This window comes from Macrotis lagotis, chromosome 6 (assembly GCF_037893015.1).
Source record: "Macrotis lagotis isolate mMagLag1 chromosome 6, bilby.v1.9.chrom.fasta, whole genome shotgun sequence".
Taxonomy (NCBI): Eukaryota; Metazoa; Chordata; class Mammalia; order Peramelemorphia; family Peramelidae; genus Macrotis; species Macrotis lagotis.
This window is the reverse complement of record NC_133663.1, coordinates 156,871,518-156,889,061: the sequence shown is the minus strand read 5'-3', so window position 1 is coordinate 156,889,061 and position 17,544 is coordinate 156,871,518. Positions and strand designations below refer to the sequence as shown.

General features: G+C 34.0%; 1 protein-coding gene across 3 annotated transcripts in view; it reads right to left on the bottom strand.

Moving 5' to 3' along the window:
* GPC5 (glypican 5) overlaps positions 1-17,544 on the bottom strand; it is a 2,040,883-nt gene that overhangs the window by 53,185 nt on the left and 1,970,154 nt on the right. The window contains exon 9 of one of the 3 annotated variants that reach the window (XM_074191894.1): positions 7,984-8,152. The exons of the other annotated variants lie outside the window; for them this stretch is intronic. Within the exon in view, the coding sequence (XP_074047995.1) occupies positions 8,139-8,152 (14 nt within the window). The 3' untranslated portion in view covers positions 7,984-8,138. Of the gene's footprint in view, positions 1-7,983; positions 8,153-17,544 lie in introns of those variants that run through there. 3 annotated transcript variants of the gene reach the window in all.

Here is a 17,544-nt window from a genome sequence, read left to right as displayed (position 1 = left end):
GTGGCATAGTGGATAAAGCACCGGCCCTGAGGTCAGGAGTACCTGGGTTCAAATCCGGTCTCAGACACTTAATAATTCCCTAGCTGTGTGGCCTTGGACAAGCCACTTAACCCCGTTTGCCTTGAAAAACCCTTTAAAAAAAAGAATAACTAGTCCTACAAAAGTGAACTTAATTGTTTTTATTTGGGTGTCAAATGAAGAATGTTATAAAAATCATTCAAATTCCAAAAAATAAGCTACTTTGGACTATTAATGTTTGGAAAAGGAACCAATTTTAATAAAGAAAGAGTATTTTGGGGAAGAATTTTTAGTCTATGAGAAAATTTGAGAAAACTAGGTTCTCATTTTGATTTAACCTCTAATGGTATGACTTTAGGCAAGCCATTCTCATTCTTTGGACCTCAGTTTCCATAAATCAGAAAGATGGACAGTATGTCTTTAAGGCAACTTTCACTTCTAATATTCTGAAATTCTATGACCACTTCTACATATATGATAGTAAAGCATATTTTTTCTGAATGGTTGATTTTATCTGCAACATTCAGTCATTCACCTGACATGTTAAGCTATGGCTCTTTAATCATGTGGGGGTAATTGTCAGAGACCTGGAAGTATTAGTCCCTGAAATTGTACTGTCAAGCTCAGGAAAATGCACTGACTGTGGTTCATCAGTTTGAATGAATGTTCGTTAGAAAAATCTGGAAATACTTTAGTTATTTCCTCCATCAGTAACCTTCACTGTGGACAGACAGGCCTATATTTGAGGAAAACTTAAGGGCTTATCCTTGTCATCCTGGGAGAAATGATCACACCATTATTGCTGGTTAGGGAAATATGTGCAAAGCAAAAAATGAAAAGGGGAATGATTCAACTTTTCTGTCTGCTTTTATCGTTGATTCTTAGGCAAATATTGTTGCTGTTCATTCATTCAGTCATGTTGAACACTTCCCAATCCCATGGACCACAGTATATGGAGACCATTCTGTCCTCCACTATTTCCCCAACTCTGTTCTAGTTCATGTTCATTACTGCCATGACTGCCATGATACTATCTAGCTATTTCATTCTCTATTGTCCCCTTCTCGTTTTACTTTCAATATTTTCCAATCTTTTTTCCATGAATCCTGTCTTCTCATTATGTGGCTAAAGTATTTAAGCTTCATCTTCAGCTTCAGCATTTTTTCCTTCTAAATCCCTGGAGAAGGAAATGGCAAACAACTTCAGTTCCTTTGCTAAGAAAACTCTATGGATAATATTAAAATGATGAGATATGACACAGAAAGATGAACCCCCAGATCAGAAGGTGTCCAGTATGTTACTGGAGAAGAGTAGAAGACAACTATAAATAATTCCAGGAAGAATAAATGACTGTGCCAAAGCTGAAACATGCTCAAATGTCCAGTGTTGTAAAGATCATTATTGCATAAGAAATGGTAATGAATCTGTGAGTTCAGGTAAGCTATCTATAATAAAGTGAGAGGTGGGCAGGTACAATATTGACATCTTGAGTGTCAGTGAACTTGAATGGAGGGGAATGGGTGAATTTCATTCAGATGATCATTACATATACTTTTGTAGGCAAGAATCCCTTTGAAGAAATGGAATTTTCTTCATAAGTAGCAAAAGGTTGAGGAAAACAGTATAGGGGTAAAATATCACAAATGATAATATTATCTATTCAAATCTAAGGAACTGATCATTATCACAGTTTTCAAATTTATATTCCAAACACTGATATTGAAGAGACTAAAGTTGATAAGTTCTATGAAGAACTGCAAAATCGGGGGCAGCTAAGTGGCACAGTGGATAAAGCACTGGCCCTGGAATCAGGAGTACCTGAGTTCAAATCTGACCTCAGACACTTAATAATTACCTAGCTGTGTGGCCTTGGGCAAGCCACTTAACCCCACTGTCTTGCAAAAAAAAAAAAAACACCTTAAAACAAAAAGGACTGCAAAAATCTTCTAGAAATAACATAAAAAAAATCACATTCACCAGAAGGGATTGGAATGCTAAAATAGGAAGCAAAAAAGTTAATTAGAATAATAGACAAGTTTGACCTTGGAGTACAAAATGAAGCAGGGAAGAGGTTAATAGAATTTTGTCAAGATAATTTGCTGGTCGTGTAAACCACATTTTTTTTTTCAACAACCCAGAATGTGACTCTGCTCATGATCACCGAATTGTCAATATCAAAATTAGATTGATCATCTATACCAAAGGTAAAGAAGCTCTACTGATAGCTAAAACAAGACCTGAAACTGAATGTGGCTCAGATTATGAGCTTCTTACTGAAAAATTCAGATCTAATTTGAAGAAAGTATGGAGAGCTATCAGATTATATAGTTTTGACTTAAATTACATCCTTAATGAATATGAATTAGAAGTAATGAACATATTTAAGGAATTAGATCTTAAATATAAAATGCCTGAAGAACTATGGGCAGAGGTTTGCAATATTGTATAACTGACAAATATTAGTAAAATTAAATTATCAAGAGGAAAGATGACCATTATCTTAAGAGTGGGATATTTTAGCATCAAATTTCAGAAGAATGGTGTTGAAAATCTGATCCTCTTTGGAAGAAAAGGAGTATTATATAGACATAGGCAAGAGATTATGAGTTTCCAAAGTCAATTATAATATTTCAAAAATTCATGATTTCTTCCATGTGGGTATTTCTTCAATGAAGAATGTCCTCTACCACATAATAGTAGTTAGATCTATGAATTACTGTGGCCAAAAATCTATTTAGTTGATGAGTCTTTCCTTAGGCAACAGACATATATTACTGCTCCAAATTTATAGGGACCTGGTAATCAATTCCACATTTTTGATTGATAGTAAGAAACATAATAGTTATTATAGAATCAACAGTCAGTGTGTAGTTTGATCATAGACCAAAGTACAAAAGAAAGACACGAAAGATGAGAAAAAAATGCTCTATCTGTATACAGTAGCTAACAACCTGACTTTTTTAAAAATGAGCTATCAGCTTTGGGGGGAAAAAATGAAATGAAAGACACTGTCACCATTTCTTAGACTATTTTTACAAACATAAGTCACTATAGGGAAGAAGCTAAAAGAACTAAGAAGACCACCTTGATCAGAAAACATTTACTATTCTTGTCAAATCACAACACATGGCAACAAAAGGCTATGCTTTAAAATGAAAGATCAATTCCCAAATATTAAACAGTAACATGACAGAAAATCATGAACCAAATAACTTCACAAAACACTCAAAAGTCATTGAAAGCTATATTACGTTGCAGAGAAATTGGCATATGATTCAATGTGATCATCTCAAAAACATTTCTGGATAAAACTGGAAAAAGTATAACAAATAGATACAAACTAGAACAGTCTAGGTGGATGGATAGAGTATTGGCTTTGGATTCAGTAGGATGAGAGTTCAAATCCAGCCTCAGACATTTGTCACTTACTAGCTGTGTGACCTTGGACAAGTCACTTAACCTTGATTGCCTCACATCCAGGTTCATCTCCAGTCATCCTCATTCATATCTGGCCATTGGATCCAAATGGCTATGGAGGAGAAAGTGAAACTGGTAATGTAGCACAGCACCACCTCACTCAAATCCAATTCATGTGCCTGTAATGTCACCACCACCCTGATGTCATGGTCTTCTTAGAGAATGAAGGACAAACAACAGAATCATAACAGATCTAGATTGGCCCTATGAATGAGTTTTACTGAGCATGTGTAATCTCTACCAAAGACTAGTCAGTTATATAGATTTACAGAGAATACTTCTAGCCAAGCACTGACTGAGGTAGCTCGTGATGACAAAATATTCAGATTGACTGCTGTTTTGATTTGTGATTAATGAACCAGAACTTGGTTAGTAAGGGTGACATCTCTTCATTTTTCCTTTAAGATTGTCCATATTACTGTAGGCTACCTTCAGAGAAAAAGTATTGCTAACCATTAGATTTGTGAGGATATATTTCTTTTTGTTTGTTCTTTCCTAATCTTCAGTGAATGAGTATCCTGTGATCCGGAATCAACCTTCTTAGAATTAAAAGGTATAGAAAACTATAAGTATAGCACTAAGTGGCACCAGAACCAGTAACATATGGATAATATGGTAACATCAAAATCAGAGAGAGAGAGACACTGAGAAAAGACAGTTTTAGGGACTCCTAAGAAACAATCCTTCAGTGCCAAAAGAGAGATTATACCTAAGAGGAATTTTGTGAATATTTCTTCGAAGGGTAAAAGGCCTATAGATCTAGGAGATGTTAGTTACCCTAACTTAAACTCATTCTTCCCAAGAATGATGTATAAATTTAAGTCCTTAATTTTTATAGGTTAAAAGTGTGACAAAGGAATCATTCTACTATATGGAATTTTCAGGGGAGTTAATAACATATAAAAATCTCAAGTTCAGATGTCCATCTGCCTTTGATGTCTACCCTGGTTACAAGAACCCATGCATGCAAAACAGCTACACCTTGGTAAACCCTCTCAGCAGACAGATTAAATCAAGATGAGGGTGATTAATGGGTCTTCAGCAAACTGGTGCGTTAATAACTTATACAAAAATATTCATAGCAGCCTTGTTTGTGGTGGTAAAGAATCAGAAATCAAGTAAATGTTCTTCAGTTGGGGAATGGCTTAGCAAACTATGGTATATGTATGTCATAGAACACTATTGTTCTATTAGAAACCAGGAGGGACAGGAATTCAGGGAAGCCTGGAGGGATTTTCATGAACTGATGCTGAGTGAGATGAGCAGAACCAGAAAAATACTGTACACCCTAATAGCAACATGAGGGTGATGATCAGCCTTTATGGACTTGCTCATTCCATCAGTGCAACAACAATCAGGGACACTTTTGGACTGTCTTCAATGGAGAATACCATCTGTATCCAGATAAAGAAACGTGGAGTTTGAACAAAGTTCAAGGACTATTCCCTTTAATTTAGAAAAAAAAAGCAGATATATTATTGTTGTCTGATCTTGTTATCTCTTATACTTTTTGTTTCTTCCTTAAGGATATGATTTCTCTCTCATCACACTCAATTTGGATCAATGTACAACATGGAAACAAAATAAAGACTGACAAATTGCTTTCTGTGGGAAGGGTGGGGGGAGGGAAGTAAGATTGGGGGGAAAATTGTAAAACTCAAATAAAATCTTTAATAAAAAAAAGAAATTAAAAAATGGTATGTTAAAGGGTGTCTACTCCAAGCATGTGAAGACTTTCCCCTAGAAGGATGAGAAAAGTTTGTTCCAACAGATATGAAGGCTGAAGAAGGAGCAGTGGAGCACTAAGAACTTGGTCAGACATCAAAGATGCCAAGGTCATCCACCAAGTCAGTTCTCTTGATTTTTGTCTTTTCACTAGACTTCATTGACTCTGGAAGAAAGTAAGATTGATGACTTTGTGCAATTCTGCTCCACTTATATTCAATTTGCACGTGAACCATCACCTCATGATGTCATTGGTCCTCTTAGAAAGTGAAGAACAAGGGTGGCTAGGTGGCACAGTGGATAGAGCACCGGCCCTGGAGTCAGGAGTACCCGAGTTCAAATCCAGTCTCAGACACTTAATAATTACCTAGCTGTGTGGCCTTGGGCAAGCCACTTAACCCCCTTTGCTTTGCAAAATCCTTGGAAAAAAAAAGAAAAGAAAGAAAGTGAAGAACACCACCACCAACCAAGAACAAAAAGAACATATTTATGGCTGAATAAAATAAATATTGCTAAAAAAAAAGGCTGGAAAACAGATGAAAGGGGTTTTAAACGTCCTGGAGTCCAACTCACTTATATTATAGCTGAGGAAACTGAAGCTCAGATAAGTTTGATGATTTGCCAGTGATCACACAGATAGTTATCTGAAGCAGGATTTTAAATGAGGTCTTTTTGATTTAAAATCCATTTCTCTACATTCTGTTATCTAGCTTGATATTATTTCAATAGCAAGATCAGACTTGAAGATAAAAAAAAGATCCATGATAACTTTCTGTGCCAATCTATACAAATATACATAGACACATACAATTTATATGAAAACATAGGGAGGAAGTTGAAATTATATCTCTGTCCTGGCATTTTAAAGCCTATTGATGCAATTGCAAATGTTTATGCTGAGAGCCCACAAATACTTGGCTAACTACCCTATAGTGGCCCAGTCTTCTTTTACATGATGGTCATTTCTTTGGTAATAGGAAGTGAAATATCCATGTAAGAGAATGAAAATAATCTTGCTAAGCTCATGAGTCTGGTAGATGCTGACTCCTCAGTGCATTGGGAAATATTTAGCAAAAAATATAAAATATATGTAATTACATTTTAAAACCAAGTAAATATATCACCCACAGGGATTCTTATCTTGTTTCTGTCTGACCTTATACCACTGTGGTAGACTGTAAAATTATGTGTCTCATTGCTTAATTTGGAAAACACATATTTAAGGTGATATGAATATCTTAGAATCTATGATGCTAATAACCATCATGTGAAAGACAAACTATTAAGACTATCTTCCTGTCACTCTCACTATCTCAGGTGCAAAACTTCTAACCTTGTACTGCCTTTTCCTAAACCTTTATTGCTACTTATATTTGTCTTCCTCCTCTCCAAAGGTCACTTGGTCCATGAGAAAACATTATTTGCCCAATCGCTGTGTTCTTGTCATGTCAAAAACCAAATAAAAAGCTATCTCTTTTTCTACAACATTCCTCCCATAGTCTTGCTTAGTGAAATGTGACTTTCTTTTTAGAATTTTTCACAACTCTCTACTTTTGCAACTTCCTCTAACTCATAAGGCCAGTATTAGGGAACTTAAATGCTTTTTTGATGCCTACAGTTAATTTTAAACCATTTTCTCACAAACATTTGTCACATTTGTTTCTTATAAGTTTGTTCAATTTCTTTATTTCATGCTTTTTCCATTCTTGGGGTTTTCCTTTACTGAATTCCAGGTCACTCTCTTGACTTACTGTTTGACTGCAGTACCAGTCATAGTCTCCAATTACCATTAGCCTCAAGGATAATGGCATTAGAAATATATATGTTGATCAACTCTTTTATGCCCATTTTATACAATTCTTCAGTTTTCTAAATTCAGTAACCTCCATCTTCATCCTAATGCTGCCACTCATCAATATTGTTAAGCTAACAAATTATATGGTTACCAGACCACGTCCTCTATTGTGAATTTGAAAGTCTACATTTTTTATTTGAACCTTCTATCTGTCTAACTAGCTCTTTCCTCTCATTCAACTTCCAAATCTGAAGTTATTATATCATGATGTCTATCAAGATATGGAGGCTATAGCATCACTGTAAATATTCCCTGTTTTTTATTTCTCTTTCTACTACCTACAAGTTCACATTTTACCACATATCTGGAATAATTTATTATTTAAAATAACTAATCTTCCCAGTCTTCTTTTTTCTCTTTACCACTACTACAGTATCTAACACCTTCTTTGTCTGGCATTCAAGACACTCTATAATCTGGCATCACTCTGTTTTCCAGTCTTCTTCCTTTGCCCTCTATGTATTTTTAATCCATCAGTAATTCTATATTATACTACTTAGTGTACATGCTGAAAAATTCCACCACTATGGTTTTGCTCATGCTGTTACAATACTAGCTATCATTTAAAACTTAACTCAAATGTTACATCTTCTAGGAAGTCATCCCTTTTGCTCCTCAATTGATAAAAATTTTCCATTATAATACTAATTTTCTCATCTTTTTAGAATTCATACAAATGAAACATTAGAATTAGTTATTAATATAGTAGTAAGAATCACTGAATGGTAGAAAGGAGGTAAAAGATTAACATTATCACTTTTCCAGGTCCTTTTGCAAACACCAATGTAAACATTTGTCCTTGAAATGTGAGATCTTTGTTTCATCAGATATGCACACCAATATTGACACTCTCAGTATAAATTATCAAGCAAAAACAAAGATATTACACTGTAATGAAAGGAGAGTTCACAACTTTATTAGAAAAGTCATTTTTAAAGTTGGTTGAGTTGGTTTCCTCAAATGCCCAAAGGCAACAAGAAATATCTTGAGGCACCTGGTCTTCACACATTGGAAATCTCAAGATGACTGTAAGCAAATAGACTACCTTGGAGATAATTGCACCTTATGCACCAGCATCTGTTGTAGAGAATAAAGAAGTAGAGAAATGATATGAAGCAATTAAGCAAATCCTCCAAATTAAATGGACACAAAACTTTATACTCAGTTATGTTGATATAAAATTGATCACAGGGGATGACAGCAAAACAAATATTTTGGGAATTGTGGTTCAAGACTAAAAAATTCAAGAGACCAAAGGCTTAAAAGTAACTTTGAAGACTTGTAACCATGAAGCATAAATATTTTCCTCAAAAACAGTAAGAAATGGCTAGGTTTATAAGACAATTAGGAGAATAAGGACTAGTTTATAAACCTAGCCTTTTCATGAATCTGAAAGGAAAAAAAGTTTATGACCAAGAAGAGATAGAGAACATTAAAAAATGCAAAATGGGTAATTTTGATTACATTAAAGCAAAAATAAAACCAATGTAACCAAAATTAAAAGGAATGCAAAAAGTTGGGAAATAATTTTTAGTAGCTAATATTTCTGATAAAGGACTCATTTCTAAAATTTATAGAGAACTGAATCAAATTTATAAGAATACAAGTCATTCTTTTATTAATAAATGGGCAAGGGATATGAACAAGCAGTTCTCAGATGAAGAAATTAAAGCTATCTATAGTCATATGAGAAAAATGCTCTAAATCATTATTGATTAGAGAAATGAAGATTAATACAACTCTAAGGTACCACCTCATACCTATCAGATTGACCAATAGAACTAAAAAAAGAAAATGTTCAATGTCGGAGTGGATGTGGGAAAACTGAGACATTGATGCATTGGTGGTGGAGTTGTGAACTTGTGAACTGCTCCAATCTTTCTGGAGATCAGTTTGGACCTATACTCAAAGAGCAATAAAACTGTGCATACCCTAGTAGAAACTACTACTAGATCTCTATCCCAAAGAGAACCCCCCCCCCAAAGGCAAAAAAATCTACAAGTATAAAAATATTTACTGCAACTCTCTGTGTAGTAGCAAAGAATTGGAAAATGAGGGGATACCCATCAATTGGGGAAATGACTGAATAAATTGTGCTATATGAATGTGATAGGGTATTATTGTTCTGTAAGAAATCATGAAGGACCAGATTTCAGAAAATCCTGGAAAGATTTGCCTGAACTGATGCTGAGTGTAGTGAGCAGAACCAGAAGAACATTGTACACATTAATAGCAACATTGTGTGATGATCAACTGTGATGGTCACAGTCATCTCAGTAGTATAATAATCAACAAGTATAATAATTAACAACAATTTTAAAGAACTTGTGATAGAAAATACCATCCACATCCAGAGAAGGAAGCATGGAAACTTAATACAGACCTAAGTTTACTCATTTCAATTTTTTTAAATTTGTTGTATGTATTATGGCTTTTCCCTCCTTAATTCTCCTTTCACATGATTAAATATGAATATATGTTAGCATAGTTAAACATGTACCACCTATATTAGATTGCTTCCTGTCAGGGGGAGAAGGGAAGGAAGGGAGGAGAAAATTAATATGAAATTCAAAATCTTACATAAAATGATATCTTTGGGGACAGCTAGGTGGTGCAGTGGATAGAGCACCCGCCCTGTAGTCAGGAGTACCTGAGTTCAAATCTGGCCTCAGACACTTAATAATTACCTAGCTGTGTGGCCTTGGGCAAGCTACTTAATCCCATTGCCTTGCAAAAACCTTAAAAAAAAAACTATCTTTGCATAAAAAGAAAGAAAATAAAATTTAAAAACAGAAAAAAAACAGAAATGGCTAGGTTTGGCAAACATTACACAGAATGAAAATAGTCTTTATCTTAGAAAATAATCAACTATGCATTCAGAACTTTGAATAATTAAAATAAATACAGATAAATGCAACGTTAGAAAGCAAAAGTATAAAAAAAGAGGCAATACTATGTATAATTAGAGGAAATCCAGTCCAATATGTTTAAACAAGTTATTGATCTTGAAATATGGAAAATGGATAAAAGTAAAGACATTGACCATGATTATTATAATATGTGAAAGAAGTTTATATTATATTATTATAAAACAGTTACCAAAACCATGGGGTCAAAAGAGTACAAGAAACCATTCTCTTCCAGCATACACTTGATTTCCTTGCAAATCAGAAAGGCAGAAAAGCCAATGGGAATGCTTGTTTTAAGCACAAGTTCATTTGTAAAGTGTACTTGAAAGAGGAGGGTGAGAGGGGGTAGGAAGGGAAGATGGAAAGAAACTTTGTAACTTAAAAATAAACATAGGCATATGGATGAATATTGAAAAACATTTATAACATGTATTTGGAAAAATAAAATATCAATAAATTTGATAGCAATCTTACAATTTCTTCCTTTCTTTGGTAATATTTAAAAACAACAATATGAAGAAGTAAGAATGGTTCTTAAAATGAAGGTGGCAAGAGCAATCTTACCCAGCCAAATGCATTCCAAAAAGAAACTAGGTATGTGCCAGTGGGTAGAACATTGAGCTTCATGTAAGGAAGGCTTGAGTTTACATGTTTTGTAAGCCTTGGAAATTTCAGCCTCAATTTCCTCATCTGTAAAGTAAAGTGGTTGGACTTGATGGCCTCTCTAAAATTCCTTCTAGCTAAATCTTATAAAATCTATGGTTAATAAAACATATTCATGGATTAATTTTCCAAATATTTTAAAAAAGAAAGAATGGAAAAGATCAGAGATAATGTTAACAAGAAACAAAAAGCAAAGGGACAGCTAGGTGGCGTAGTGGATTAAGCACTGGCCTTGGAGTCAGGAGTACCTGAGTTCAAATCTGACCTCAGACACTTAATAATTACCTAGCTGTGTGGCTTTGGGCAAGCCACTTAACCCCATTTGCCTTGCAAAACACCTAAAAAAAAAAAAAAGAACAAAAGCAAGCAAACTGTATTGTTAAAATACTGTTTGTCCTGTAAGGACCTCTTCCAATTCTACTTTCTTCAGGAAACCTTTCCTACTTTTCAAAATTAAGGGGGAAAGAACATTGGCTCAGTAGTCAGAGAATTTGTGCTTGGATCCTGCCTTTGATACCTGTTAGCTGTGTGGTCTTGGACAATTCCCTTAACCTCCCTAAGAAACAGTCCCCAAAGTGTAAAATGAAAGGATTAGTTAGATAACTTCTTAGATTCTCCCAGGCTCTAGATTTATAACCTTATGCCTCATACAGAACCTTGTTTTGTAACAATCCAATATGCTGGCCATCTAAAATCACATATAGAAATTACTTCTATTGTCTCATCTCTTTACAATTGTGTAATTTCCTTGAGGCCTGGACCATGTCCTGTTTTGCCTCTATATCTTTTGCTTTACCTGTCATAAGGACCTGCAAAAAAACAAAAACAAACAAACAAAAAAACAAAAAAAACAAACAAGAGCTTAAGTAATGTTTGTTCTTTAATAGAGAAAGGTAAGAGATAAATTAGGAATCAAATTTCTGTTCAAAAACATGATGTGATTACCTGGCAATGAAATTACTGGAGGCAATTCTAGAAGTGGAGTACTAAAGTTTTATGAGCATGACTTCTCAAAAGGATAGAACATTTTCAAAAGTATAAGGTATTGCTTCCATGGGGTGGGAGGAGGGAAGGGAGGGTGGTAGAAAAACGTGCAACTTATAAATTTGCAAATGGATGATTATTGAAAAACTACCATAGCATTTATTTGGAAAATAAAATATCAATTGAAAAGTAAATATAGAGCATCCCAATGTGACTGTTAGAAAACAACTCTCACCTTTTTACCGTCAAAATCCAAACCTGGTAGGGCAGAGTTATGAGAGGTTCAGCATGTTTTGGCTCCCAAACTTTCTTTTTGAAACTGAGATTTCTACCTATCTATACTTGCTTGTCCCATTTGATTCTGTTCATTTCCTTTTATAATTTGTCACAAGCAGTCTACCCCAAATGCTGGAATCTTCTTAACTTTCTCTTAGCACGAACATACTCAGGGACCATATGAGCTGTTCAGTAGTTACCATGTGAACAGTTTATTTTTCAAAAATATATTTCTTCAACAATAAACATAATGATAATAATAGATGATTTTTATATAATACTTGAAGGTTTGCAAAGGTAATACTTTCTCATTTGGTCCTACTTCATAGGTACTATTATTTTATGTAATTTATAGATAATTAGATAAAGTCTAAGAGCATTTAAGAATAGTGCCCAGGGTCACATAACTAATAAGTATCTGAAGTAGGATTTGAAATCAGGGCTTCCTGGAACCAAGCCCAACTGAATCACTTCTTTCTTCAACCTTACATAAAATTCATTCTTTGTAAAATATAGAAATTTATTTTTATCTGTATGTGCCTTTCCATTGCCCTTTGAGTAACCCTCAACTTGAATTCTTCAGAGATTGCAATTTTCTCAGTGGCAGCAATACTGTATCACTAGTTTAGTATTCAGAAGAAGGGTTTTTGTTTCAAAGAGAAACTTAGGGGTCATTAAATTAACTCTTGGAATGTTCTGAGAGCAATCCAGGCTGCTTTCCTTCTCTTGTTTAACTGTAAATGCAATTCATTCTGTCAGTTCATGTCTGTCTAAAATATATTGTTGATGAGATGGTTCTATAGGTGATCCATCCAAGTACAGATTATACTTTGTTCACTAGGCATAACTCATCCTCATTTTCCCCCATATGGATAGCTAGGCAAAACTTTTTATTATAGAACTCATTTAGGAGTTATTCCAATGGCTTAATGCCATCCATATGTCATTCTCCACAAATCATCCTCAAAAAAAAAAAATGAGGTAATCTGAAGTAAATTACACATATAGAAAATCACGGCAGTGAATACTTTCCTAGTCTTCTAGTCTCCCTTTTACAAAGAAGACAGTTTCATTGCTTACTTATTGTTCCTTACACATGGACCTTTCTATCTTCTGATCGATGTAGTACTTAGTACTAGTATGCTTTAATATTCTACATTCCTTATGCAAAGGAATCCCATTTCCTATCTTTCCTGGCTTCATTAAAAACTAAACTCAAATTCTAAATTCTAAAAGAGGCAAAATTCATGGGTCAACCCTATTGATATTTTCCCTTTTACATTTTCTTTTACTTACATTGTGTTTGTGTGTGTGTGTGTATGTATGTATGTATATAGATATATATGTATATAGATGTTTATGTCTTCTTCCTCAGAGAGCTTTCATTCATGTCTTTGTCTTTCTCTTTCCCTAGCATGGTGCCTAAGTCATAAGTGCTTAATATGCTCTTGTACTGACTGGCTGATATCTGTATCCCTATTTTATGTCTCAATTCAAAGTAATGATTAAAGGACCATATAAGAGTTTGATATTGCATGCCATTTTGAAATTTATTGCACAGAGCAAACATTGATAAAATATTTCAGGAATGTTTTCACAAGAAAGAATATTTTTTTTGTTTAGGTTTTTGCAAGGCAAATGGGATTAAGTGGCTTGCCCAAGGCCACACAGCTAGGTAATTATTGAGTGTCTGAGACCAGATTTGAACCCAGGTACTCCTGACTCCAAGGCTGGTACTTTATCCACTAAGCCACCTAGCTGCCCCAAGAAAGAATATTTTTAAAAAAACAGAATATCATTAAAAACTGAAATGATGAAAAAGCTCTGATAAAAGTAGAAATTGAGGTTCTGTAGAATATTAATTATCTCAATAATCAAGGGCTTTCTTATATTCTATTCAATGCATAAAAATAAGAAATTAATATGATAATATGTGGCAAGCAAGAAGCCATCTACCCATCAATACAACAAGCATTTATGGAGTATCTAGTATAACTCAGTATAAAGATGCAAATGAAATAGTTATTCATCTCCAAGAAACTTGCATTCTAGGTGCTGATTCAATCTGCTTATGAAACCCATTGTGGTTGGAGTAGCTAGCTCTTCAAATTTCAAAAAAAAAAAAAAGAAATAAGAAAAGAAAAACACAACCAACTAAACTAAAACAAAAACCCAGAAAGAACAAGTTTTAGCTACTCATGGACCAGTCAGGGCAACAATAAATGAAAGCAATTATATCCTCCGAAATATCTAGGTATGTGAAATTATTGGAAATACAAACACTAAATTGACAGATTTATTTAAGAAAGTGTCACTTTTGGAAGCTTATCGCATAATCAGATCTTTTTGGTTTCAATAGCACATTAGAAAGTGGTTTCCTATCAACCAAAATGCTCATATGATGACTAGATAATTATAGTTGAATAGAATAAAATATGATTCAAGAAGTCTGGTCATGCAAAAATGCTATCAAAGCATGACATTTGTGTTCTATGAGTGGGTGGGTGTGGCTTTGAATAATTACAAATTATATAAAAAGCAGTTCCTTATTAGTAAGACAGATGATTAATGTTTTTGAAACCTGCATTCAAAATTGAAGAGTAAGTCAATATGTATTTTTTATTATGTGACTTTTTAGTCTCATCTGTAAATTAGAAGCCATATTGAAAGATCCTATCTAGGATTATGGTACCATGAAACCTTACTTTATCCTGTAAAAGAAATCATGGCTATACCCTCCAAGTAGCCATGGCTCTTGCATTCTACAAATTTTCTTGTATGAATTGTAAATTTTTATATTCAGTATTTCCCATATATTTACCATCATTATGTTCCTCATATAAATATGTGTGAATATATTGGTTAATTAGGGTGATAGATTTAGAATGTAGAAAAAGAAATAATTGGGAATAGAAACAGGTGATTTATATTTGTGATATATATTTGGTATTTTTAGATGTGTAGTCTAAGAAACCCAGACTCTTCCCTGCTTTATAAAATAGGTGAGAGAGGTATAATGGTAAGTTGTGGAATACTATTATGCTAAAAGAAATAAGGAAATAGATGATCTCAAAGAGACAGGGAAACAAAACCAAAGAAACAATTTATAATATAATATCAATATTATGAAAATTAAAACTTTTAAAACTTTTAAAAATAAGAAAGAATGAAATGAGCCAAACCAGGAGACTGCTTCATTCAGTAACAATAGCATCATGAAGGCAAACAACTTTGAAAGCTATAATAATGATACAATGACCATCATAATAATAATGTTTTGTTCTTCATTCTTGTAGAACGACATCAGGGAGATGATTCCATGCCAAACACATGAATTGAATTTGAGTGAGGAGGATACTGTGCTAAGCCACCAACCTCACTTTCTCCTCCAGAGTCATCTGGGTTCAGTGGTCAGAAAGAATCAGAATGATTGGAGATGCAAGGTAATCAGGGTTAAGTGACTTGCCCAGAGTCCTACAGATAGTTGGGTCAAGTGTCTGATTTCAAATTTGAACTCAGATCCTCCTGACTCCAAGACTAGTGCTCTATCCTCTGTGCCACATAGGAGGAGGCATTCTATGTATATGTCTACAAATGTGTACATATTCTATGTATATGCATACTTTATATGTAAGTAGGAACCTCCCTCCTTCCCCTTCCTTCCTGGGATCACATGGATAGAAGTTTTCCTATTCTGCTTTTTATTACATACTAGTGTACACACTAGTGGTGCAAGAGTTACTTATAAATTGATCATTTTAAACAATATAATTGGTAAATTGACCAAACCAATGGGCATACCAGTTCAGAGCTACTTTATCTTTTTTCTTATAGGTTTTTTTTGTTGTTGTTGTTTTTGTTTTGGTAAGGCAATGGGGTTAAGTGGCTTTTCCAAGGCCACACAGCTAGGTAATTATTAAGTGTCTGAGATCGAATTTGTACTCAGGTACTCCCTACTCCAGGACCAGTGCTCTATCCACTGCGCCACCTAGCCACCCCCTAAAACTACTTTATCTTAATTTTAGATTGATACTCACTAGGCAGCAACTCTAATTCTTTAATTATACTTTTTTTCCTGACCATCATCTACAGTTAATGATTTAGAAACAAATACTTAGATGCTTCAGGATAGCTCACTCTTAAATAAAACAAACTAAACAACACACCCTGGGGTGAAATCTTTTGTAAAGCAAATAATCACATAATTTATCTATTTTGAAAATTCTGAATGCCATTATCATTTTACTTAGGGTAGAACACAATTTTAGTAAAATGCTGCATTAAAACAAAAGAGAAAAGTATAAATCATTCAATGGTAAGTAGGAAGAATCAGTTTTGAGGTGCATAGGAATCAGTAAGAGAATTTCTTCCTAAAGATTAATTTACAAATGGATCAGTCAAGCACTCAGCTGGTATCCATTTTTCACATTTAGTTCATAAGTATTGTGCATATATAGTCATCCTGGAAATTATTTGAAGATAACTGCCCTGTGCCACCTGAAGTTTTAATAAACAAAACTGTACCTACAAAATAAATAAATAAAAATCATCTCTCAAGTGCCTATTATATTTCTGAGTAAAATATTCCTATCTTAGGACAAGTTTTGTCCCACAAAGCATGGTCATTGAATACATGAATAGATTTGCAAGTGTTTGAGGGAAAGACTTATTGGCTATCCAAAGAGCAGTATTAACTTGGTAATTTATCACACTATTGTGCATGCTGGGTATGCATAAACAAAAAAAATTAGAGGAACTAGAAGACAAGCTAGAGACTGTTAAGCAGTAGGTGTTCTTGAATATTTTTAGAATTTGAATTTGTGTGTAAATGTGGTTCTGAAGATGTTTACTGCATTGATTTTGAATAACAAAGCAAAATTCAAGTTGCCACAGAAATTCATGTTATTTTTTTCAGATATTTATTATGGTAATGTATTCTTTTTCATGGATTTCCAGAATTCTGATTGGCTGAAGCAATTTGAAGTGGGCAGGTCTTGGTTTGAGGTATTATTCCACTGCTTTAACTTGATAGCCCTGCTTCAAAGAACACTTAATCTTGTTCAACATGACTAGCTAAGAAAGTCACTATCTGAACTGACAAGCTTTTTAAGGTGAAAATGGGTATATAGATTTTTAATTTTATATAGCTATAGTTTTATTTTTCTAGTCTCAATTGATATTTTCTCTATATAGAGAAATCCTCATTCTACCCTTTTTAAATGAGATTAGAGTGCCTGGAGGCAACTACTTTCAAAAAGAACTGATATTAACTAAATTATAAACTATGAAGTCCTCAAATATTATATGGTGATGTGACAGGGATAAAAGGTTTTGATAATTACATGTTAAATGTTGAGATTAGGGTTGGGGGTGATGAAGACTAAGGATATGTCAGTCTTTAAGAGTGTCCAAGGGAGAAAAATACCTTGATCAGTCAACATAAGGATTCTGGTCTAATTGGCAGGCCAAGTATACATTATTTTGCTTGGCAGGATCTATAGCAGTGGGGTTGGGGAGAGAAAGGCATATTATGTTATTGTAGTTGCATAATGCTATGCCAAGAAACTTCTTTTCAATTTGTTTTGTTAAGTAGGTCCTTTGATTGGGGAAAAAAGAGGGGATGGTAAGTGTTGATAT